Raw genomic sequence first — 26,080 nt, 5'->3', positions numbered from 1 at the left:
GCGCTGCGGGGCCGCCGGCAGCCGCGGGGCGGGGAGCGAGAAGCAGCGGGGGCAGCTCGCAGGGTGCCGGGGGCCGGCTCGGGGCCCGCAGGGGAGCTGGGTGGCAGCCGCACCCCTTCGGGGACCACCGCCAGTCCGGCCTGTGCGGCTGGGGCGGCGTCGGTGGGGTGTCCGGGTGTCTGCGGAGAGACCCTGCGGTCCGGGAAGCAAACAAAATATACATACTTACCTATTTACGTGTACAGTGGATTCTATGAGAAAGTAATGTTCGTTCTAAGGTGGCAAGTCTTAGTGATAGTATCAAGCCAAATACTAGCTCGAAACTGATGTTTAGAACTAACAAATAATGTTGTTAGCTTTACTTTTGTGAATTTGTTTGGCTCTTGACTACAGTCTAGGAGGAGCTCAATATTCTCTGTAGAGAGCACCCAGGAGTGACCACCAAGCCTGGAATGGCACAGGTGGCACATAGCGGTACAAAGTGCGATGTCTTGCCTATGTGTACGGAATACAGGGAGGAACTTGGGCTGTAACCTGCCTCATCTTTGCTTGGGAGTAACGGAGGAGAAGTGATGGGAAGGTCTAGTCAGGCCATTGCTGAGAGCTCATTGCTCCCATAGCAGTGGTAGGGCAGAGCACAGGTAGTTTATGGAAGGGTTTCTCTGATGCGGTTGCCTGCCACCACCAAGTTTCCATGGCGTGCTGTGTTTGGGTAGTGCAATGTGGAATGTGCCATGCATGGGTGTCCTGACGTCAGCTCATAACAACTGTCCCTTTGTCAAAGATAAGTCCAGACCCTGCAAGAATCCCATTTTGGGTCTTCAGGTTCACAGAAAAAAACATGCAGAAAGTTATATACAGCTGAAATACTTCTATGGAAAGACAGAAGTGTTAAGAGGAAGTACTCCAGGGCAGCTCTGTTGGAGCTGCAAGGCAGTGATTTAGCAAGTCACCAAGTTACTTAGGTGACACTGCTTGTGTAGAAAGGTGTGGCAGAGTCTGTTTGTCTACAGCGAGCTGGGAGACAGCACAGTGACAGCTCTGAGACTTCCATAAATGGAAAGAAGATAATAAAGGAAATTAATAGAGTAACTTCTTCAGTGACAGATTGTCATGAAACTCATTCTCAAATAATGTTTCAATCAAAAAGAATATTAGAAAGCCCATCTGGCACTCACTGTGATCACGTACAGCGACCAGTATGTCATTCAGTCAAATGAGACCTCAGACATCCCAGGTGAGAGTTTATATACTTTTGCATAGCAATTTTTTTATATTTCTTAAATAAAAATTAAAAAAAAAAAACATTAAAGTAACTGCCACTGTACTGCATCTAGGAGATCTGAGAGGAAGAATGTACATTTAGCCTAGTATGTATAAAAATTCTGCTTTTCTAGTTTATATTTAGTATCTAAACAATTGAAGAAATACTTAATACAGCTTTATTTGCATGGCTTCCAGTTACTGGCAGTGCTTTTCAGAAGTGTGTATCATCCTTGTCAATACCATTTGATATCCACTAACAATAACAAGACCTCGGCATGATGAGTCCCACAGTGACCACTGGTTCGAACACAGTCTTAGTAAACTATTCAGAGCAGGCTTAGCTTTTCTTGTTGTAGATGTTTCCAAGTGCACTTCTGTGCTCCGAGGTCATTCATATTATTGACTGTCAGAAATACTTTGATATTATTTTCTTGCTTGTGCTTTCTGCTATGTTTGCATCAAGCTTTTATGGCTTAGCAGTTCTTAGGAGGTGAAACAAGGTAGGCTTTTAGCTGAAGTATTCTTGTATGCATGACATATGCTCCAGAGGAATTACTGTTTTTCCTTAAGCTATATCTGTTGCTAACGCACTGACATACAGCAGGGAGCACAGGCTCTCTTTTTGCTCATTTCAATTGTTGAGCTTGTTCTGATGTGATTTATTTCTATGCTGTCAGCTGGCATTCAATCACAAATTGTTATGATAATCTGTTCTTTATTTAGCTGGTGGAGCTCCATGTTTTTTATGTCCCAGAGGAAGTGTGGAACTTCAAGCTGAATACAGTTCCTGTGGCTCTTACTAGAAAGTTCATCTCAGCTGGATTTATAAGGTGAGTATAGTCTTAGGCCCAAATGTGATAACACCTATAAAATACTTACCTGGTAGCACCTTAATATTGTCCTTCAGTCATTTAGTCTAGCTGTTGCATAATTATATCTGTCAGAAAATATTCTTCTCTAATCATCTCCGGAGGGTAAGTGGTGCCCATGTCTCTTTGGGCTGTATCAGGCCAGTGCCGCCCTTGATCTGAACCACTGTAACGCACTTCCAGAGCACTGCTAGTATTGCTGCAGAACGATTCATGTTGTAAAATCACAGTCATATTTTTTCTGTTTCCTTGAGCCTGATTATGAAAATCTTCAATTCTTTTCCACAGTGGGCCAACTTTGAGATAGAATGGCTCAATGAAAATGGGAAAGCCTGTCACTGAGCCATAAATCTAAAACAGAAACATTATGTCCATGCAATTGCCAGCATATCTTCTTTCTTCTTCTACAATATTTCTGAAAGGTTGTCTACAACACATGCTATGTGGGCTCTCAGGTAGCTGTCAGCACTTTGTGGAAGACTACCCAAAGGGCCAAACTTGGCACAGAGAGCTGCAGTTTTTATCTTTGATAACTTTAGAAGTTTGGTTCATACACCTAGATGCTTGACTCACAAAACCTGTGTGGATTTGGTAAGGTAAGAATTTACAGAAAAAAAAAAAAGTAAAGATGTGTGTTGAAACTGGGGTTTTATATGCATCTCATTTGCTTCTGTGCAAAACTTGTCAGCTTAAACTGTAGGTTTTAACTCACTTAAATTTATGCTTGTATTGTCCCCATAAGACAATATATCATGTAGCTGAAAAAATTGACAGCAGCTGGATATAAGCATTTATGGAAGAATGTATTCGTTCTTGCAGCTTTTTTTTGTTGTTTTTGAAAGACTGCACAAAACCAGATAAAGTAAGTTCATGCATCTATTCTGTTTGCTGTACTTGTCACCAGCAGAGGTGCAAAATACGTAGCTGGATGGTAACTTTAAATTGTTTCATATTACTGGACATCAGTCACTGCCTGTTGCTCTCAGGTGTAAGTTTATTTTGCTAAGGCTCAGTTCTGAGACATCAACATAAATTAGGATTCTTACCAATTGCAATGGGTTTAGAGCTCAAGAAAGACATGCATCTGTTAGAGTGCATCCAGAGAAGGGACATAGAAATGATCAGCGGGCTCAGGCACCTCTCCTGTGAAGACAGGTGGAGATAGTTGAGGTTGTTCAGCCTGGAAAGGAGAAGGCTCTGGGGAGACCTTATTACAGCCTTTCAGTACTTAACGGGGTCTTTTAAGATCAGGAAAGGCTTTTTACCAGAGCCTGGATTGATAGGACAAGGGGTAATGGTTTTAAACTTAAAGAGGGCAGATTTAAATAGATACTAGGAAGAAATTCTTCACAGTGAAGATGGTGAGGGACTGAAACAGGTTGCCCAAAGAAATTGTGGGCGGTCAATCTGGTAAGGACTTCGGGCAACGTGATCTAGTGAAAGGTGTCCCTGCCCATGTCAGAGGAGTTGCACTATATAATTTTTAATGGTCCCTTCCAACCCAAACCATTCTGTGATTCTATTATTCCATGCCTGGATAGGTAATTTTTGCTTGCTAATGAGTGTTAGGTAATTAATTATTCTGTGGGTGCTATGCAGTGTTGCAGCGCATTAACATTAACTAACACTGGGCCAGTGTATCACTGTCTTTAAAAACAAAATACATTTTAAGAATCTTCTCTTATTTTAACCTGAGTGAACAGCAGCCTTGCTGCTACTAACCGTGTCTGGATGTTGTTGATAGCACCATTCAGCCAGCTTGGCAGTCCTAGTACTCTGTGAGTCAGCTGAACAAAGGATTCCTCGATGTAAATACAGGCCACTTCCATTAATCATGAAATTAGAGGAAAATACTAAGTACGTAATCATCTGCAGCCCTGGGTTCTTGTTCCCATGAACTTGATTTCTCAGCCTCTTGTGATCTTTTATTTACTCCTCATTCCTCACCACAGAACCCATACTTTTGTTACTTCTAGATGATATTGCTGCAATGAACTCTAGTTTGCATTACTTTTAAAGGAACACCCTGAAGCGAATGACTGGATGTGACTAGTCTTCTGTTGGCCCGTGGCAACAACCAAGGAATATGTTATTATATGTTCCTAGCAGCTGCTCTAGCAAACAATTTTCAGATAAATTTCTGTTGTGCATTTCAGGTTCTGTGTACCTAAATGATTTTCTCCCATGATACATCCTCATAGTTACATAGATGTTTTCCCTGCTGCTCATATGTACCTTAGATTCAAATTTCTTTGCTGGTTTGGAAGGGTGTGAAGGATGTGCAGTTTTAGAATTGCTTCTGAAAAAGCTTGCATTTATTGGGTTTCAGAAAACAGTTCAAGGGACTTCTCTGTGCCTTCTCTGTGGCATAAGCTTGAAAAAATTATGGTGAATGAGATATAGTTGAATTACAGATCATCTCTCTTATCAGATAAGACCCTGGAAGGATGTATATTGAATTATGTATCCATCTTTCACGTATTTCTTTATACACTTGAAATAAATGGATGACATTAGGACTAACATCTGTAGCAAGTGTGGGCAAAAAGCATATGGCAAAGAAATAAACAGAAGCTAAATGCTCAGGGACCAAGCAGCGAGGCCTAGACGTGTCGACTCCGCACACTGCTTGGCTTCGGTATCTCTCTGTCCCATGCCTTTCCCCAAGGCAGAATTACGACCTTAGGGAGGAGGGTCCTCTAAGTCCCAAGTGTGTGAAATAATGCAAGGAAAGCATTATAGCCCACTGAAATACAGTTTTTATCAGAAAAAAATGGGAGTATTTCACGTATCTGGGGTATGAAATGAAGGCATATGAGGCCATGTGAGTGTGCAAACCCTTTTAGGTTAATGGTGAAGACCTGCCCAAGTTGAAGGGACAGCATGACCTTGTCCATACTAGTTAACCGAGAATGGCATGTGCTATACCCCAAGCTATGTCTGTGCATTGTTTGAAGAGTGATAGCTGGCCTGGGCCAAAACCCTGTGAGGTAGTGTACTTACACTTAAGCAGCGTGGGTGATTAACAGTCTCAGGCCTGAGTTTGTTCCCTGGTTTATTTTAAATGACAGCATAGGAGCAATCAGAACAGCTTATGTTGAGATACAGAGCTTTTGTGTGACTCTTGCACATTCGATTTTATTCTGCGGAGATGCTTTAGTCTATGATGATTTTTATACTGAGCTTATGACTTTGATATTTGCATGCTTTCCAGAAGCAGATTAAACGATGTCATTCATGTTTGTGTCAGCTCTCTCATCCCCAAACTATGGTAAAAATGTTCACACTACAGTATTTGGTTTTGATTTAAAACACATTTGCATGTACGCATGCACACACCCTGCTTACAAATTTGTGTTCGAGAAAACAAAACCAAAGGAATGTGCTTGGCAGTTAAAAGTAGAGCGTGATGAAGTCTCCTTACTGCTTGAAGAAGTATGTTCTACAGTCCTGGCCTGGCTCTCTGAAACTCTGTCACCTAGATGGAAATGCATGACTGTAGTTTCCAACGTAATTGTACATGAATTATGTCATTCATCTGCAGATGAGCAAGAGTCTTTTTCAAATTTCAGGTACTTTCATATTCTCCCTTTGTTTGGGATTCCTAAAACATAAATATTGCTGCCTAATGTCACGGCAGCCTTTGTAATGCGGTCTGCCATAGTGTGATACAATGTTCTGACTCTACCACACCAAAAATCTCTGACCTATCTGTAATTGGGTTCCATTCCAGGAAATAGTTCATAGTTCCCTTTTTTGTTCATTCTTGCCATGCAAGCCAGCATTTATATAGCATAATCTTCCCCCTCTTACTAACTAGCCAACGTTATTTGATCTTGCAGATGTATTAATGAATAACAACATTCTAGGGTGTCTCCTCACATCACATTAAGAGCGCTACGAGAGAAGCTTGGAGAATACCTGGGTGGAGTTGCAGTTGCAGATAAATTCAAATTTCTAAAATGCATTGGGAAAAAACTAGCAGTGGTAAGTTGATTTTTTTATTATTCTTTAGTGCTCTTCTGCTTTATAATACAAACTACAGATCTAGTCCTTGTGGATTTAAAAATATCACAAGAAAATAGAGATGAATTTAGGCGCACACTTAGTATTTGTTTTGAATCATGTTGGAGAAGGAGCTCTTGTCAGAACATCTACTTCCCCAAATACAAATGCACGGCTGGATAGGTATATTAGAAATGTCCTTTAAAGCATCAGGTGTAATTAGTTGCCATTCAGTGGAAAGATGCAAGCTTTGATAGGACAGTAAATTAAATATGACAATTCTAGTTGCATTAAAAAAATCCCCTGAGGTCATTATTGTCAGGACATGATTAGGAGTATGGCACTTGAAGAATTTGCATTGGGAGCTGAGTAAGCCAGAATTCCTGTAAATGGTCCTGCTGTGACATGTCCAATAGCCTTTAAAGATCAGTCTCTGAATGAAAGCTTCTCTGATGTACATTTCTGTTCCATGAATCAGTCCAGTAATAGAGCCTGAGGAGGTTTATGTAATCAAAAAACTGCATCTCTGAATCATAACTGTTCCTTGGTCTGATTCTCTATATACTTAACTATCTTACACACTATAAAGATTAAATAAATCTGAAAATCAGACTGATTGAAAGTGCATTTGTGTAATAGACAAAGATTTAAGTGATATACATAAGACTTTTTTCTCCTGTTTTTCATGGATTTCCAAATACAAGGCAGAAAATGGTGTTGTTTTTTATTTCATTTGTAGACAATATCACTAAAATTACCTGTGCAGAAAACTAGGAAAAGCAGGTAGAGAAACATAGACAGGAATGTAAAGATTGTGATGCAATCTAAATCTGACAAGATATGCAAGTCTCCCAAAAAAAAAAAAGATGTTTTTAACTGGATGATAGTGAGATGGTAGATTTTCTTCCCCACTGATAGTTCTGAGGTAAATGGATAAAATTTCCAGCTCCCTTGAGAATAGCAGGAATAAAGTATTTTGTGTTTAATAGTAGATGAAATACATTAGTAGATACAAGTGAAGATTTTTAGAAACAAAGATTTAATTTTAATTGGGAGATTTAGTGTTGCTTGATGTGTATTTTGTGATAAAGGGTAATGTAAGCAAGCAAATAACTCGTTTATTTGTTGTTTAGGGTCATGGTAACCTAATTGAATTAAATCTCCATGACCAAATATTTGTTGATTTTTTTTTTTTTTTTTCTCAGTGTCCTGTTTCACAACATTGACAATGTAAACAGTACTAAGAGCTGTAGCCTGCTTGCAAGTGAGGGTCTTTAAATGAAAAACAAACCAAAACCAAGTTCATTTGCTCTTCCTTTTCTTTCACATAGCCCATGTCTCTAAGTGTGAATCAATGTCATTGTGTGGCCATTATTGAGAGCAGCTTTTGGCCCCATGTTTACTCCAATTTCATTACTTAAATGTAAACTCAGATTATTATTATTTTCTACTGGAACACATCTTTCAAATATACATTGATTATCGTAGATTTTGTATTTTAGGATGACTGTTGAAATCTGAAAGTGTATATCACAAAAAGAATAGCAAGACAGTAAGTACTAGATGACGTAGGACAGTCATAGATTTTTTTTCTCTATATACATCAAATATTTTGTGATGTTTTGTTAGATTAATAGAGAAAATTATGTTAGACTCATCATCTCTATTCAGATTTGACTTGAAGCAACTTCTGGCAAAGGCAGTGTAAGATTTTGTTCTGCTGTGATTGTTAGATCAGGTCCTTTGAACCATAGGAGAAAGTGCAAAGGATAAAGAAGTGTATTCAGTACATCCATATACTTTTGTGTGTCTGATTTAAATTTTGAAAAATAGACAAAGTAGTTTCAGTGCTATGTTGGAAAATAGAACAGCATTCTACGTTCCTTCTTCCCCATCAAGCTATTACAGAAGAAAAATGTATGTAAAGATGATGATAGAATACATAAATTAAGTGATAACATTGTTGTTAAGAAAGTATTTTACTGTTTACATTTCTGTTCTTTATCTTCTAAGGTAAAAGCAAAGCAAGAAACAGAACTGGAACTGAAGTCATTTGCTCCCCCTTATGTATGTATTTTATGGCTTTTAAGCTATCATTTTCAGAAGCTTTTCATGTTGGTAGTTTCTTCTTTTGTGTCTGGTTAATATACTGCATATTTTAGGCACTGTATCCTGAATTATATTTATTACCTGGAGTGGAATACTTTGAAGATGTTTATCCGTTATCATCATCAACTAAACAAAGATGCCACTTTAATGCGGAAGCTAATAGGTATGGTCATGGATCGAGACTACCCAATCTTCCCCAGCAAAGTGAAAAAAGCAGACCATTTTTAGAAAGCATACAGAGCAGTCATCAGCTAGAAAATAAGGAACTGCACAGTCCTGCAGAATGGACTGAGAAAGAATCTGTTCCAGTTTTGAACACAAATCATGAGCAAGACTACAACAGGACTGCATTAAAACAGACACAGTTCAGAGTGAAAGGTAAGTTTAACAAAGATCGCAAAGAAGAGTGATGGAGTAAAATAACTATTACGGTTAATATTTACAATAAAATAATATATTTTTTTCTCAAATCAATTATTATGCAGATCAAAATGGATCCAGTGGATCTCTCTTCACACCAAGTCATTCAAATTCTACAGATCGAGGGTCTGGAAAGAGCTATATGCTGTTACAGAAATCCCAGCAAAACCACCATAGCGAAGATCAAGAAGAGCATGATACTCCGAAGAGGAATGACAAAGCCAAGGGAAATGCTCTTACTCTTCACATAAACCACAGTGATGAACAACACCAGACTAACCAACCACACCAAAATCGCATGAAATTCCAAAAAGGTACACTGTTCATTGTCGTCTTGGTGCTAAGCCAAGATTTTTAGAAAGTTGGCAGAGTAAAGCTAAGTTTAAAAAAAATCTGTAGTTGCAACGTAAGTTGGAATATTGCTGTTAGAACAGTATTCTAATTTTTAAAATAATATCTTTCAAAGAACCATAGTTTTTACTTTGGATGAGTCATTCATTATAATTATGTACTGTTGTAGGGAAGCACTTTAATATAGTCAATGCCTTTGTCTGATCTTATTTATATGGAAGCAAATTACTGAGCAGCTGCTGTAAAGATTGGAAGATAAGGATCCCATAATTCAACATCAATTTTAAATGAAAAAAAAAAAAGATCAGGAAATTGGGGAATGCAATTTATTCACTTCAACTTCCATGGTTATCTTATGCATACCTACATTACTAATGAAAAGAAAGTGCTTCCTCCCCTCCTTCCTATATACTACTGATTTATTTATGTACTATTGAACAGTAGCATTCCTAAAACTGAGAGGTAAGAGAATTCTTTGAACAGATTACAGTGAAACTGTTAGAAAAGAATGGAGAGGTTTAAAGAACACACAAACTAGCTAATAATTCTGTGCCAAAATAGAAAATGTAGTTTGAAAGACATCTGTTAACTACTACTTCCTTTAAAATGAATTATCTTAGGGATACTGGGGGCCAAGTCCTGAACAGTTCTCTAGTGTTCTTAATATTCCTAAATTTCTAGTAATTACAAATAAAGAAATGACTGAAGCATTTAAATTGGATTGACCACTGTTAAATTAGCATCAAAATGATAACATAAAATGTTTTTCAGGAAATACTTTTGAAAGACAAATCTTAATATTTGAGTATAATTTTACATTCATTATAAAGGGGATGACCCTTGTTCTACTGCAAATTTCTAATGAGGAATTATTAAATGAGGCAATACTCATTTTTTCATACATATGGGCACCTTATTGATTTTCTGGATATCCAGTACTTTGAGTAAAAAAACAAAAGTTGTGGACTCGAATGAGGGTGGAAAGGCCTTGCAGAGGGATCTGGATAGGTTGGAGAACTGAGCGATCACCAACCGCATGAAGTTCAATAAGAGCAAGTGCCAGGTCCTGCACCTGGGACGGGGAAACCCTGGCTGCACGTACAGACTGGGCGATGAGATGCTGGAGAGCAGCCTAGAAGAGAGGGATCTGGGGGTCGTGGTAGACAGCAAGTTGAATATGAGCCAGCAGTGTGCCCTGGCAGCCAGGAGGGCCAACCGTGTCCTGGGGTGCATCAAGCACGGCATCGCTAGTAGGTCGAGGGAGGTGATTGTCCCGCTCTACTCTGCGCTGGTGTGGCCTCACCTCGAGCACTGTGTGCAGTTCTGGGCACCACAGTATAAAAAATACATGAAACTGTTGGAGAGTGTCCAGAGGAGGGCTACGAAGATGGTGAAAGGCCTGGAGGGGAAGACGTACGAGGAACGGCTGAGGGCACTGGGCCTGTTCAGCCTGGAGAAGAGGAGGCTGAGGGGAGACCTCATCGCAGTCTACAACTTCCTCATAAGGGGGTGTCAAGAGGCAGGAGACCTTTTCTCCATTAACACCAGCGACAGGACCCGCGGGAATGGGGTTAAGCTGAGGCAGGGGAAGTTTAGGCTTGACATCAGGGGGGGGTTCTTCACAGAGAGGGTGGTTGCACACTGGAACAGGCTCCCCAGGGAAGTGGTCACTGCACCGAGCCTGTCTGAATTTAAGAAGAGATTGGACTGTGCACTTAGTCACATGGTCTGAACTTTTGGGTAGACCTGTGCGGTGTCAAGAGTTGGACTTGATGATCCTTAAGGGTCCCTTCCAACTCAGGATATTCTATGATTCTATATTGTGATCTTAGATGTGTCTGAAGAGTGTACTAGAAAAGCCTTCACAGATGACTTTTCCGTAATTTCAGTTTCCATTAATAATCTGTCAAAACTAGCTTTGTCCCTCTGTCATCATGTTAACTGAAGCCTGAGACCACATATATGTATATCTAATATAATATATATAATACATATATGCATATATATGGGCATATTTATACAATTGAGAAGTTTTCCAGAACTTTATTTTGAATGATGAAGGATGTCGAATTTTGTAATTTAAAGTACAGGCAAATTCTGTCATCAGTTTTCTTTTGAAACGCTTAGTCTATATAATTTAAAGGAGATAACATTCAAATGCAAAACATTTTGCTGTCACTTTCTTTGCTGGCTCCAGTTTGTAGGAGATCTTCAGGGTCTCAAAGGCGGAAAATGTTAGAGAATTATTTTAGAAAAGGAGAAATAATTAAATGATCTCATTACCTGTTGTCATGTTTCCTCTACTTGTTACCAGAATTAGATACAAATTCTTGAAACAGAAGTAGATTTTTTCCCCCTTATTTCTTTCCTCTGTTATTCAGAAAACCTTTCATTACCCCAGATGTAATCCTATTTATTGTATCGACTCACTGAATTTCTAATACAGGCTGGAAAGTTCAGGTGTTGACAGTCAAAAAAAGTGTAAATCTTGTGAGTGTAATCTGTGTATTTTGATCATCATTATCCTGTCACAGAACTAAACACCAAACTCCTAGTTACAAACATGGAAAATAATGACCACAAAAAAGATACCAAACTAAAAAGAGACAGAACACGGGATTCTGGAAATCTTGAAATATTAGAAGACCAAACCACAGAATATATACACAGAAACCAAAGGTTAGTAAATGGTAATTCTGATAAAAGAATGGATAATAATAATAACAAAAAACTTATTTTACATACTTCAAATAAATGAAAGAAAATGGAGAAGTAAAACAGTATAATTGCATGAATTTTCACTTGCTTCTTTGAATTTCTCTTTAGTTTGCTGCAGTACAGAACCAGCAAGTCTGTAACTGGTCCTGGTGAAAAACTGGATAATCAGGTATGTTTTTCAGGGTAGCATATTCTCTTTAATGTGGAGCAATAAATACAGTCCTCCACCTAGAAACTGACTAATTTTGTAAGACAGGTAACTCATTAGAAATACAAAACATGCAATGTAGATTTTAGAGTAATTGAGCAAAGTTAATTTATGCAATGCTGCTTTGGAGATTTGCTAATGATAAATCAGCTGTATATCTACACAATGATAAATCAGAAGTTATACCTCTGGTTATCATTTAATAGGAACTATGTATGTTGTATCTATTTCAGTCGTATTAACATTAGCCTTTTTAAATTTATTTTTTACAAGTTCTTGACAGCAGCATTGTATTGGCTGTATCAGTGATGTTTTTATAATTTCGTATTTCCTATGGGATAAATCTTAGTCTTATATGGGATAAATCCTAATCTCAAGCAAAACTTCCGAGAAAAAAAAAAAAATTATTTAAAACATACATACGGTATAGTCATAGTATCTGAATAAGAACATGGTTAGGAAGACAGAGCACCCACATGCAGTCATACAGGATAACCACTGTCACTACTGTCATCTGTGAGCTATTATAAACTTTGGTTTAGAAATGAGCAATCCAGATTTTGTTAACCAATGAGCTTGACAGCAGTTTTTAGGCCGGTCATTCTTGGTCTTACATGGGAGTGTCAGTAGTCTGTGGAGTTACAGACATGGACAAGAATATTTAGCAATAGTCTGTCTTTTGGTCCATGTATTGTCCTCTGCAATTTCAGTGTTCTGATGCTGTTTGCAGATGTCCATCTGTTTGGAAGTTTGTAATGAATAACAGAGATTATATTCAGAGTTCCAATACATCCTCCCCATTCACTCAGACCACTTTCAAAGCATGTTTAATGTGACTGTTCAGGATTATAAATTATGTACTTGTAGTTTTGTCTTTTGACCCTCTAGGTAGATGAGAACAAGCAAAACAATTCTACTTGTCCAAAAGAATATATTTCACCTCCTGGTCCACCTTTTCTGTCACTTTCTGTAAACCCAGCTCAGGTTCCTGCATTTCAGGCAGAAAGTAAGTATGTGCTTCCAAGAAATGCATGGGGAGTTAACATTTAATCAAGACTGAACAGTTGATGAAGACAGAAATACTTTATGAAAGAATTTGTACATATATTTATTCCCAGGATTGTTAAAAAAATTAATTTGTATTTGGAAAATTGCAGGCATCTAATGTTGCCTGAGTTGTTCATAGAGTATGGCAGAAGTTCCCATTGCTAGAAGATTGGTCTCATGGACTTGGGTGTGGAAGGAGATAAGGAGGGAATTTAGGGGGAAATACTGTTGGCTCACGTGAGAATGAAGCAAAGATGCTAACTTGCAGAGGATCCTCAGCTAGTGTGTAGCAGAATAGTGAAAAGGGAGGTGACTGACTTGTTACAGTCTAGTTAAAAGTTTGAGCTATTACAGGCTTATTAACACCTATATAGGCTTATTGACGCCTATAGTTTAAAGAAAGATGTGTATCACAAAGTGTTTTGAAGCAAGAAGGAATCCTCTGGAGGCTTTTGTGGCTTGATGTTGCAAGAGTTTTCAGTTTATGCTATATACATCTGAATAGATTCTGAAGCTGATTTTACTGACATGCTGCCTAGGCATTTAAAAGTGTGTTTACTTGTTTGTGTGTGTGTATAAATGCCTGGATGCATGCTGGGATTCTCATTTTCTTCTAATGTGTCAGCCATTTCCAAAAGTCAGGAATCGTTTATATTCTGAAAAAAGTCAGAATAGTTTATTAAAATAGAAGAATTTCTACTGCCTGTTCTGACAGAGTTCTTGGCATGATTTATGATGGGTGCATTACAAAAATTTTGATTGATCCTTCCTACTTACAGTATCCAGATGCTTGATAAATATAATTATAATATCTTTAGAAAACAAGATGGTAGAACAATTGGAACAAATGAAGAAAGACAGAAGGCACATGGAAAAAAATAGAGAAGAACTTGTCAAAAAAGCTAAAGGGCTACTGGAACAAAATAAGCTGAGGAGATACCATGGTACATTTTTAATTTATTTTGGAGTTTGGAATGATTGGGAAACACTGAAACTAATGTGAAAATGTTTGTCTCTTTGTCAGTGAGCTTAATTACAGAGAGTGCAGTTGGCTAAGCAGTAGCTCTGAGAAGACTTATTTGTGTAATAATATGGTAGAAAGGTTGAAAAGTCTCCTACTTTTTTTTTTTTTGGTGGGGGGGGGGGCAGTTTTGTAAGTCTAAAAATATGCTGGCTTTTATAAACTGTCCAAGTTTTTTCCTGTGTATATACAGCACCCAAAGAGCTATTACTGGCCATTTTGCTGTTTGAGCCTTGAGACAATTGACATACTCTAAAATTGCCTATAGTTGGTGCTTACTGAGGTTTTACTGTGGTGACAGGGCTTATGTTCCAATTGCCAGCATAGTATTTTTTATTTTTAATAATATCTAATAATTCAGCACATGGCATGGAAGTTATAAGCCTTTCATGGCAAGCTTGACAAACCTTGTTTTTTAACAAAGGGAGTATTTAATTGAAATCTCACTCAGATTTTCTTTGTAAAATTATTTTCAAGTTTATACTTAAGCTATCCTCCTGATGTCACATTCCATTTATACAGAGATGAGATTTAATTACATTGACATTTTGAGAGCACTCTTTGTACATAAATACAGCTGAATCACTGGCAATCTCAACTATTATCTGTAGCTTTGTCAAAAGGAGAAGACATGCCAATTCTTTCAGTTATTCTCTGAGGGCACGGCTATGCTATGCTCTGCAGTGGAGTGAAGTTGTATTTTAAAAAGGGAACTTGGCCACTTGAAGGAGTGAATCTGCAGTAGCATGGAGCTGCAACGCAAGCTATGTTACCCTGCTGAGATTAAGTCCTGAACTGCTCTTATGTTGTCTTAAATTATGCTGTTCAGTTAGGTAAATAAAAGGTTATTTCACAAGAATTTGAACAGCTTCTGCAGGTTCTTTCAGGAGTATTTGTACCTCTGAATTATTTTAATGAGACTGTACAATTTCAGAAGTGAATGCATTCACAAACATGCTTCTTCTAAAGGTATGAAGGGAAGAGCATATTCTGGAGGCCCAGCAATAGTCCATATTTAATTTCATCGTAAGATTGCTGTGCTAATGGTCACTCTTGGTTACATGCTGTATAGTGTTCCAGTAGCCGGGCTTTTCTTTTTTTTTTTTTTTTGGGGGGGGGGGGAGGGGAGTGAGTTTTTAATAAAGAGTTATCTTGCTTTCTTAAAATATGCCTGAAAAAAGGAATAATTTAAGACACATCACAGAGTAACAAATGTATGTGGCAATAAGACTGCCACACCACATACGGGATATATATGTGCCAGCCACTAACACATAACAACATAGCTCAAGGAATCATGGTTAAATTTTAAGTGTTTCTCATGATCTTGGGACTTCTGATCAAAATTTCTGGCTGTGCAGAGCTCAGATTCTGCATAAAGACATTAATGCTGTTGCTATAAGGAGGCTGTGGGCTTCGGACTGGTGAGCACCAGCCTTAACAGGTCTGGAGCACCTGTGCAGCTGAAGGCTGCAGAACTGCCTGGCCAAATGAAATTTGGGGTTTGGACCTTGTGTTTTGTCTCAGTAGACAGAGAGAACCTTATGCTGCAGGTGATTGTGTGAAAATTCTACTGCATGTATAGAGAATGTCATTTGAAAAAGATTTTCGTGATTTTTTTTTTTTTAAGAAACCTACTGCTAATGTTTAATGTGTGCATTGGCCAAATGAGTCTTGTGAGATCGGTATCATCATTTCTGTCTTCAACAGACCTTAGAATAAGATGAATGAGACCAAACTGTATTACTGTTTTCCTTTGTAGTTCGTGAGGAATGGAAAAAGAAATACTTTGAAACTAAGAAGGCTACTGCTTCACTGGAGGATGTTTTAAACAAACTGCGACAAGATTTGGAGTTTTACCACCAGAAATTACTCTTGCAATTAGAAGCCAGAGATAGCCGAAAACAACTGAACAGTAAGACAAACTTGAAGGTATGTACCTAAACTATTTTTTTAACACAATTTACTTTTTTTGTATAAAACATAAATGAAAGTAACAAATTCATCATCGATGACTTCTAAACTAGCTTTAATAGCCAAATATCTCTCAATAATCCAAGGTGTGGCCACTACAGAATTACCACATTCCATTCTTCTCAAAAAGACTGAAGAAATGCTTGAGTCTAAGGATTTTAATCTTTCAGCTTTGTGTTTGTACAATACCTTCTCATTACAAACTCCCCTTTTGTTTCGTATGATTAATGAATTGTTCAGCTCTACCTTATTCTCATCTAAAATTTCATGTACAGAGGTGATGAATTCTAATTGTTTTTGGGGAAGAGGCACCTCTGAAACTCTTGGAGTGGTTACACCTGAATTATTGTGCAACTGAGTCTTGTGTTACATTGTTGGTGTCAAATTAGGGGAAGTTCAAAGAGGAATTAAAAAAAAAAAGATAAAAGGGGAAAACACCCTTCCCAATAGTTAGAGCTGCTGTTTTTTTTAAATGTATTCATAGAAGCAAGTCTAGTTGCGAATCTGAAGCTAGACTACGAAATTTATAAACTGGTGGAAGTACATGTAGTGTCTTATGCTTGTATCTGAAAGGGGGGAGGCAATCTAAGATTGTACATTATATACAAATGTGGATTATTTGAGATAATATATCTAAAATATAAAAATATGAAGTGTTCATATTACATTTCTATTACGAGTTATGTTCAAGTATGTTAATGCTTCTTTTTGGGTGTCAGGGTTTTTAGACCTCCTTGGCAGGGAACAAGGCGCCTCTGTACAAAGGATGTGCATAACTTCAAATGCATACAGCAGTTATGTGTTGGCTAGCATGCAGAGATGAGAGCCAGGACTTAATGAGCTATGAGGCTCATTAAGGAGAACTGTGATCTCCACCCCTCACAAGTGAGGTGAGGAATTGCTGCTGGCCAGTCAGGCAGGAAAAGCTGGGCGCTGGGATTCCAGGGAGCAGATCCTGCTGCTGCTGAGCTCTGTCCTCCACCAGCTTTGTCCACGCTGGTGACTGAATGCGATGACGGGTCATTCCTCCGGAGCCCCCAGCTGGTCCGACTGCCCAGCCTGCTTTTTTTCTTTGTGACTGTGTACCTTTCCACGTTTTCTCTGTGGTTTCAACCAGGAAGCTAGGGTCTCTGTGGTGTAGCAATCTTATCAACAAGTAAGTGTACTGCCTAGGGGAGAAAGTGATGCTAAGTCTGTGAGGGAAAAAAAATTATATATATTTGAAGCGTGCCTTTTTATTTTATGTGGGGGGTAGTTGTAAAAGTTAATTGCAAAACAACTTCATGTTAACTCAGGAGATCGGATCTGGACCTCAACTTCCCAAAGAGGGAGTGGAAGAACTTCCACACCTAGGGGAAGTGGAAGGGCTGGATGGTTGTTGAGGAGAGCTGCCCTCTGTTGGGGAGCAGACTGTTTGCAGAACGAGATGCCAGGTAAGCACTGAAGACTGGAAGAGAGTCGAAGAGCTGGAAAGAGTTTAGAGAATTGTTTCTGAGTGGTGAAGTAATACTGAATGAATGAAGAGGTATCTTAATGCTCAACTAAAGTTTTTGTTGTTGTTTCATACAGAATAACAAAATCATCCAGGTTACTAGAGTGCAGCATGAACTCGATCAACTGAGGAGGAAGCTGGATGATACAAAAATGAAGCTCATAATAGAAATTAAGGTACTCTGCATTTATCCTAGTTATAAAGTGTCAGAATCTTACATGGTACAAGACTATCTTTCTAAATATTAGATAATTTAAATCATAGAATCGCTTGGGTTAGAAATGACCTTAAAGATCATCTCATTCCAAGCCCCTGCCATATTCAAGGCTGCTGCCCACTAGATCAGGCTGCCCAGGGCGTCATCCAACCTGGTCTTGAACACCTCCAGGTGTTCAAAATACATTTGTTGTACAGTTCTTATTTTCAAGTTTCATGGTATTAGTTATCATAATTTAGCAATTGAGCCAAATTACTCCAGAGAATTAGTTCATAAGATGATTTTTGAATGTATGGCATTCAAGTACTTACTTACATTTTCAAGGTACTATGTTGCAATCTTTTTCATGAAATTCCTATTCCACTCTGATGGTAATTGAAGGAGCATACTAGGTGAGATACTGGTGAGTTGCACACCATAGCTAAGAAAAAAAGAAAAAGGTATAAAGGAAAAAAAAGGAGGGAATGGTTCTCCGAGCAGACAGCAGTTCTCTTCACCTGCTTTATTCCATACCATTGCTACCTGTGGCTTCCTTAGAAAGGAAGGTGATGATACAGGCCTTCACACTGGATAGACTATGAATAGCTATGAATGTTTGAAACCTGAGTCTTCTGCATCAAACAGATTGCCCGTGATCCTGTTTACTGTCTAACCTAGGGTGGGTACACTTCCTCCATTGTATAACAAGGAATGAAAAGAACAATGAATTCCATGGTTGTCTCTTAAAAGCACCAAGGCATAGTGCTAGAACTAAGCTATCTAATTAGACATGTAAGATTTCAAAGATGAAAGATGTATCGTGTATTCAGCAATCCTGTATAAAATTCAATCTTAGTTATATAAATTCATATGCATGTCAACTCCAAAAGCTTCATTAAATTACAATTCCTTAAATGACTGGTTCTTCTGCAGATGAGAAAGCAGGCAGCATCTGATTTACGAACACTGAGAGCAGAACTGACACAGAAGAAGATTCATTCAGCTTTAATTCTCCAGTCTGGGAAATCAGGTATTTAAGAGGATGACTCAACTGTAACATCTGTAAAGTCTATAGAAGTCCTATAATGTATATAGAAACTTGGAAATTCAGAGCATTTGTTTATATGTTCTTAAAGTTCTCTTATAAAAAGACATTAACTGTGTAAGTGTGGAATTTGTATACTAGCCTACTAAGGGACTGCATATCACTTTTTAAATCTGTTAGTAAAACCAAACTAAGTTAATCTGTATGTTCAAGTAGCTGATAAACATTTCACTAAGTTATTTTAAAAGTGCAAATTAGTGAATCATGCAATTTCAGTATGCTGATGTTCCTTCATTAACAAAATACCTATTAAGCACGTAAACCCATAATCTAAAACCTCCTGTTCAGATTGTTGGAGCAGCTATTTAATTTTTTGATAAATGATTAAAATGCATCTTTTTTAGAACTCTAGCAAAAGTAATTTTTATTTAGCTATTTACTGAAGTCTATTTTTGTCATTATAAGCATACGTATCTATAAATTGGTGTATTATTACCTTTATTAATTATGGAAAAAAAATCTCTAGTTCTTTCATATCTAGTTAGTTTTGTTTCCTCCCTCCCAAGAAAACTGCATCAACATTAGCTTTATTCTATAATTAGTGGAAGATGCAAGCTTTGTTTTGACTATTTCCAGTACTGTATGCTCTGCTTTTCTTTAAGTTCATGCATGTGCATGTACTTACATAACAATTCTCTAAAAATAATCAGAAACTCTTCTTAGTCATTTTTTTCTAAATCTGTTTGCTACTTTGAAGTTCAAGATGTTATTACGTTAAGTAGAACAATAACGTGCTAGGAATTCATGTCTGCTAAAAAGCTGACAAAGCTGTATTTGTTACTGCAAGTGAAACCCTGACGGGAAATCAGTAATACTGGAAGAAACTTATGCAACTTCTCAGAGGACTGACTTCCAAATGTCTTGAGTCAAACCACCCTTTTTACAATTCATTTTTTAAACAGAGGATTTGCATAGATTTTAGTGTTAAGTATTAAATTTAGTATTAAAAGAACAACTGCTTTTGCTCATTTCAATAATGAATCCTGTGTCTTGTAGTTCATAATTGTTTTAAGACACAAGAGCAGGCAATTGGCTACTGGAAAATCTGAATCAATTTTTTTTTAAAGTTAACTTTTTTGATGTCTCAATTTGGTCAAATATACCTATCTTGCAGTCTAGCATATAAACATAAATAGTATTTATGTCTTATAAATTCATCAGTTTTTCCACAAAAGCTACAGCCTAGAATTCTAGCGGAGAGCCCTCTGATTTACCAAGGGGAAAAAAAAAAAAGGATGATGCAAACTTAGTAGGTTTCACCTGCTTTTCATCACCTGTAGTATCAAGCAGTCAGATGCTCAGATCTTCTCCTTGGCATCATCATGGTAGTGCTTCTGGTTCTGTGCTATTACTCTATGTTGGTTTCCCTGTAACTATTTAGCAAGAAAAAACAAAAACAGAAAACTGTCTACATATGTCTAATTAAATAGTTTAATTAATGGAGTCACTTAAGCAGGGCATAGTTGCACTTCAATCTGATTGTGAAACAGTTCTGAGAAACAATGTAGGCTGTAAACCACGGAACAAGTAATGTATAAACAGACAACACTTTATCAACCTTAACAAAAACAGTGTTTTACTGAACAACAAAAAAGTTCTGTAGACAGCAGTCCATCTCTCCATGCATTAGGCAGCCTCAGCAGAGTACCGTTATTAGATGACCCCTGTAAATTCACTTGGTCTTACTTGTTACCAGATATGTTCTAAGTTGAAGCTTTAACCAACTTTCTATGGTAGTGAAAAATTAAACGGGTGATAAGTCTCTTAAAGAGCACTGCTGAAGCAATACCGGAACTTTATGAAGAATGAAGATACAGCTTTGCATACAAAATAACAAGATGAATTTGACCAGCTCTCAAAGTTTTGATTGTAATCATGTTATGTTTATAAAGAATTCTGTTATACATTATGTGTCATAATAAAAAAAAAAAAATAAAAAAAATCTGATTTTCATAGTTCTATATCAAGTGATTCACAATTTTATATACTTCTTACGGTGTCAAGGCTTGCCACATTGCTTCAGTTTGTTGTTCTGCAGCAGCTTCCCTGGAATAGTCAAGACTATTTCCATTCCACATGCCAATGCCCCTTAGGCCTCTGTTCTTCACATAGGCTGCTTTAAGAGAGATGCTGTGAGGGTCATCAAACCATACTTGGTGGAACTGACCAAGAGAATCCTACGAAAACACAAACACTTCTGTAGATAGGCCGATACTGACAGTAATATGATACATTAAAGTCTGTTGAGTTTTGCTTACACCTTCTATTCAGTGCAGCATCTATCTTAGTTTAGATCAGTCATCAACATCAGAAAACTGTAACAATGAAGAATGAAGCTATAGGATTTCTTTGGCCAAAACACCCTTTTTGACATTACAAATTTCCCCTCAATAAAATTGTGGAGCAATGAAAACCTGTATTATGCCTGTAGCGTTCAGCCATTGCACCCCATCTTCAGAAGAAGAAATTCAAAAGATGAAAATCTGCCCATCCTTTACTACGTGAAAAAAAAAGTAGGAAACAAACTGAAAAATCTAACCCTGAAAACTTTATAATCAAAGAACTATGGTTCATAAACACGTCCGCAACATGCATGGCATCTTGTAAAGGGAGACATACCTTGTATTCATAAAACGGAGACTTCTGTACCTCATCCCATAGCACCCCTGAAATAGAACTGTTCACCTGCTTCATTATTGCTCCGTAGGGGACCTGACGCCCTGCGGCATCACTGCACGGAGCCCCACGGAAAGGTATTTTGGAAAGGGAACAAACATGATCCTGGGGGGAAAAAAAAAGCAGAGTGCAGGAGTTTAATGTAATGTAGATTTACTGAACTCCAAAATAGCAGTACAGCCAATAATAAAGTCACAAAACCCCCAAATCTTCAACTATCTGTGCTAGTCATGTTACTTCCAAACAGAAGTAAATTAAACAGATTTTGTTCAAATTGTAGTACCACAGAATTGGATTGTCATCATTCAACCTACACATTTGTCTTATCTTTTCCCCTTCCACTTTTAATTCCTTACATTTTAATTCCTTACATTTTTCTTAAGTATAATGTTTTTTAAGACTCCGTGATTTATCCATAAACTGCTGTACTTTAAGTCCTAGTTTTGCTATTGTTTGTTACACCTGATCTTTAAGCAGTGAGCTTAATCACTGTTGAGAAGGCAGGTAAAAGTGTTGTAGTGCCTTTAGACATCACCTCTTCCCATACAGATAACATCTACAGCTCCTCAGTGAAATATGGTGCTTGGGTATATTATAGGGTTCAGGTTGCCCAGGGGGAGATAAAAAGCCCTGTTTGGTAACACACTGCTTATCAGTTACCAGCCAAAGAAAAGTCTTGAGTACCAGTTTTAAGCTCTTAACCATCAGACCACAGAATTTCCTAATCCACAAACAGGATCCCTAACATGTAGCTGGCTCCTTCCAAGGAAAAAAAAAGATTAACAGTATGACTGTAAATGAATAATCTTTATCTTACCTCAGATAAATTTAGGCAGACATAATCATAGCCGTACCAGGGGACGCCCATCACAAGCTTCTTAGGATCAATGCCCATAGTAATGTACTCTTCATATCCTAGTTTTGTAGGAAATAAAATTAATTATTGCATTTTTCCATGTTTTATATTCTTGCAACTAATCTACAGCCAGAGCCAGCACAGGTCATACATGATCCCTGGACAGAAACTAAAGTGCAGGTTCTTTACCTCCCACCCACAGTCATATATTTTCTCTATTCACATCCTATAGATTTGCTCACACCTTCAGTTGTCTATAGCAGCTTTTGCGACAGAGCCAATAAGCATTGACATATTTACACTAATTCAAACTTCATCAGTAGGTATTTCTTAGAAAGCAAGGAAGACAAAACAAGACAAAACACTAAGAAAGCGCTGTTTTAATCAGGATTCATTCTCATTTGCCTCTCAGCTCACCTGTGCTGACAGCTCCTTGTGGGTCTATGTAGGAAAGCAAATCAGAGAACTGATCCAAATTTAAAATAACCTCCCTCTTGTCTTATTTGTAAGACTGTCAGTTCCCTAATCCAACTCACTGTGAATGTGCATGAACAGCTGTACCAGCCAAAAAAGAAAGATGGGAATGCACACAAGAGACTGTTTAAACCCACATTTGCCAAAGGAAGCTACAGCTTCAAAGGGATCCGCACAGTTCACAAGGATGAGACAAATGTTGCAGGTTCTTTGCAAGCCCAGGCAGACACCTTTGCTTTGGCTGCCTTTTGTCATTCTAAAAGTGTTTTTCACAATCATAAGGGCGAGACAACAACTTTACAAGTAGGAACACACAACTGCTAAAAGTCTATCCACAGTGTCATAGGGATCTGCAATACTGGTTTCCCACTAGAAAAACACATTATTTGAGGCTACTAGAAAATCTCAATAAAACAAAAAACACGTCTAAGAAAAGGCAATTGTTTCTAACCATTCATACAAACAAACAGAAATATTCCAATTTCTGAAGAGGCATCTGTCCTTACCAACTAAAGTCTGGAGGTAAGGAGCATTGGCTTTTGCAACACAATCGGTCCAGATCTGGCTCTGTTCATCATAAGACATCACAAATAAGAAATCACAGGCATCTGCAATCCCAGTGTAGTTGTAGCACCTTTTATCAATGCATGCAGGGGACCAAGCCACATCAAATGTTACCTGACAGAAAAATGCATGTTAGTATCATGTACAGCACTTAGGCACTCTTGATTTATGGTTACAGAGCTGTAACTTTTAAAGAGTATTTCCCTAAGGTTGCAGAATGTTCAGCACATGGTGATACCAATGAAGTATATATGCATCAGCTGCTCAGCTGATAAAGCGAACATTAGGTAATAAGCTGCCATTGTTAGTGAATTCAAGGCCCAAAATGCTGTTTTCCTGAGTTAGTTCACCATTTACCATGTAATTTTAAAACACCAAAGAAATTGTAACATGAAAACCATCTGATCAAAAACAAGAAGCATGATGCAAACTTTTAAAATATCAATAACCAGCTTACGACAACATTAGGAAGCTTTTTCACCAGAAGGCCCTGCTTCAAAAGAGTCCTTAAGCCATACTAGTAACTGGCAGCTCCCCCAGCAGGGCAGTAACACTGTACCTGCAAATCTCAACGAAACCCTTCTGCCATTTAAATTAATGTAGGTCAAAGAGAGTGATTTTTATGATAGAAATATATATATATATATATATATATATATATATATATATAGAGAGAGAGAGAGAGAGAGAGAGAGAGAGACTATATAGTCATATAGACTATATTGTGATATATATCATTTTATGATAGAAATATATATATCATAGCTAACATTCATAATTAACTACTGATGATAGTATCATGCTTTAGATTTGGCATTTATTTTCATATTCATATGCTAAACAGCATTCTCAAAACTCCATATGTTTCATGAAGTTAAACTCAATGTTTGTATGAAGTACATTTTTATTACCTGTGATCCTGGAATCTCTCTGTGAAAAGCATCTGTAGTTTCTTTAACAAGCTCTGTCAATGCATAATATTCAGGGGAGGTTTCATTAACTTCTTGCTCTATATCTATATTAATTCCATCCATATACTGTTTTTTGGCAAGGTCCACCTGTTGGGATATCCAGGCTGCTCTTTTAGCAGGATCAACAATTTCCTTAAGAGGTACGTCACCTAGATAAGAGGTGTTCAAGAGTCAACATAACATGTATTTGCATCACAATAAGGAGGAAAGATTTGTCTTTACCAAGCCAAGTAATATAACCAGAAAATAAAACATCCCCACAACTATAATGGCATCTACTTAATCCTGACGCCATATGTGAAAAATAGGAAGGGCTTAATTTAATTTTTTTCCAAGCATAATTTTGAGAATCCATACCAGGAGAGATTACCAAACTTATTTGAGACAGTCTTTAAAACAAAGTTCCTTTTGGAATTTGTTTTCTACAGTTTTAAGCATCTCCTTCCTTCTACTTAATACTTTTAGCCACTCTTAGTTTCCTTCCTTGAAATCAGTTGACTTCCAGTATTTCCACGGAGCCAGAGACTGTGTCTTACTGCTTAAAATAAACATACTTTTACATTTAACCTTTGTTGTTCTCCACATTGTGGTCTTTGATTCTGTTTATGCCTCATCAAATCCAAGACCAGAACATATGCATAGGTTGACCCAACGGACTTTGTCTTTCTAATCAGCTTTTGTACACAAAGCTCCTGAGCATTCACGTTTTCCAACTCCATCACGTCCTAGAACACAGGGATTAACTGAAGTGAAAAATACTAAAAATTGCTTACAATCCCATTCCTTACCCTGTCTTTTGGGTATTGTGCATAACATCCAGAACACAGACCCAAATAACTGTCTTCTACAGCTTTACTTTCCTCCCTTCCTTGCAGCTCTCCTATGGCTGTGAAGCTCCGTTAGGGGAGATTTTATTTGGACATCACCAGAATGGTTTTGTTATTACTGTGACACAAGCCATCACTGGTTTTCTTTTTAATACCCTGCATACCAGCACACGCAAAATGCCAAGGTATTATAGCCCTGTGTGCATTATCCTCTTATTACTTAATCCTTACTTATTTTAACACTTCACATAGCTGTGGCTGTAAAATGTCAAGGTATTCTAGTCCTATGCACGTTATGCTCCTATTTACTTAGAAATACCCATATTTTGATGAGTTTGCCCACCTTTTAGCACTACCCTGGCACCTTGGGAATGAGCGTAGCACATAAGCTCTGGATCATACTTCCCGAAAGCTGCCACAGTTGTAACTTTCGACCAGTCATAGGATTTCCAGGCCTTCTTCCCCACATCGAACACAAAGACCTAGAGGCAGGAAGAAGTCGTCCCATCAGTTCCCAACCCTTCTCCACGGGACCCTTCTCAAGCTCTCCCTTCCCCACCCCTCACACGAAGCCCTGTGGCGTGGCTGTGCCACTGCTGCAGGTGGGGAGCTCACGGCCCGGAGCTGAATCCAGCCCCCTGGGTGCGCCCAGCGCGGCTCACCCCGCACCGGGGCAGCTCCCAGCACCGCAGCCTCCCTCCCCGCAGCCGGCCCTCCGGCCACGGCCAGCCTCGCCAACCTCGGGGCCGCCGGTGCCCGCGACGGGCTGGCAGAGCCGCGGCTCCCGGCAGGGGCAGGCTGCGCCTCCGGGACCCCCCAGCAGCTGCAGGAGGCCGAGGGGCAGCAGCCACCGCCCCCACGGCCGCCCCATGCCTGCGGCCTCCGCTTCCGCGCCGCGCCCCGCGGCAGGGCGGGTCCGGCCGAGCAGCTC

General features: G+C 38.4%; 2 protein-coding genes across 6 annotated transcripts; one reads left to right on the top strand and one right to left on the bottom strand.

The window, feature by feature from the left end:
- Window position 1: 1 nt before the first annotated feature.
- On the top strand, window positions 2–20,734 carry SPATA1 (spermatogenesis associated 1). Of its 5 annotated transcripts, none has more exons than XM_021274332.4 (13): window positions 2–1,237; window positions 1,990–2,096; window positions 6,005–6,122; window positions 8,154–8,207; window positions 8,303–8,627; window positions 8,735–8,983; window positions 11,555–11,699; window positions 11,847–11,907; window positions 12,835–12,952; window positions 13,812–13,937; window positions 15,777–15,946; window positions 17,558–17,656; window positions 18,610–20,734. In XM_021274332.4, the coding sequence occupies exons 1-13, from the start codon at window positions 1,202–1,204 to the stop codon at window positions 18,712–18,714; spliced, it is 1,713 nt and encodes a 570-aa protein (XP_021130007.3). In that variant the 5' UTR covers window positions 2–1,201; the 3' UTR covers window positions 18,715–20,734. The 5 variants fall into 5 exon arrangements, with proteins under 5 accessions (XP_021130007.3, XP_005022342.3, XP_071897615.1 ...); XM_005022285.6 differs by having other exon boundaries at window positions 13,773–13,937; XM_072041514.1 differs by lacking the exons at window positions 2–1,237; window positions 1,990–2,096 and adding an exon at window positions 2,863–5,707 and having other exon boundaries at window positions 13,773–13,937.
- Window positions 20,195–26,076, bottom strand: CTBS (chitobiase). The gene is made up of 7 exons (XM_027462664.3): window positions 25,889–26,076; window positions 25,493–25,631; window positions 24,263–24,471; window positions 23,294–23,465; window positions 22,275–22,372; window positions 21,401–21,562; window positions 20,195–20,958 (listed from the first exon to the last, which is right to left on the bottom strand). Exons 1-7 carry the CDS (start codon window positions 26,018–26,020, stop codon window positions 20,773–20,775), a joined length of 1,098 nt encoding a protein of 365 aa, XP_027318465.2. The 5' UTR covers window positions 26,021–26,076; the 3' UTR covers window positions 20,195–20,772.
- Between the last annotated feature and the right edge of the window lie 4 nt (window positions 26,077–26,080).

This window comes from Anas platyrhynchos, chromosome 8 (genome assembly GCF_047663525.1).
Source record: "Anas platyrhynchos isolate ZD024472 breed Pekin duck chromosome 8, IASCAAS_PekinDuck_T2T, whole genome shotgun sequence".
NCBI classification, from domain to species: Eukaryota; Metazoa; Chordata; class Aves; order Anseriformes; family Anatidae; genus Anas; species Anas platyrhynchos.
Note: the sequence above shows the minus strand (reverse complement) of the source record. Positions and strands in the feature narration are given on the sequence as shown.

Bases quoted from the DNA above. Each gene is read 5' to 3' on its own strand.
- CTBS (XM_027462664.3), bottom strand. From the start codon at position 26,020: ATGGGGCGGCCGTGGGGGCGGTGGCTGCTGCCCCTCGGCCTCCTGCAG. The intron at 22,373-23,293 runs GTAAGGACAGAT...CTACAAAACTAG, and splicing joins TTACCTCCAGACTTTAGTTG to GATATGAAGAGTACATTACT. The intron at 20,959-21,400 runs GTATGTCTCCCT...GTGTTTTCGTAG, and splicing joins CTCCGTTTTATGAATACAAG to GATTCTCTTGGTCAGTTCCA.
- SPATA1 (XM_072041514.1), top strand. From the start codon at position 5,364: ATGTCATTCATGTTTGTGTCAGCTCTCTCATCCCCAAACTATGGTAAA. The intron at 8,984-11,554 runs GTACACTGTTCA...ATCCTGTCACAG, and splicing joins TCGCATGAAATTCCAAAAAG to AACTAAACACCAAACTCCTA. The intron at 17,657-18,609 runs GTACTCTGCATT...GTTCTTCTGCAG, and splicing joins AGCTCATAATAGAAATTAAG to ATGAGAAAGCAGGCAGCATC.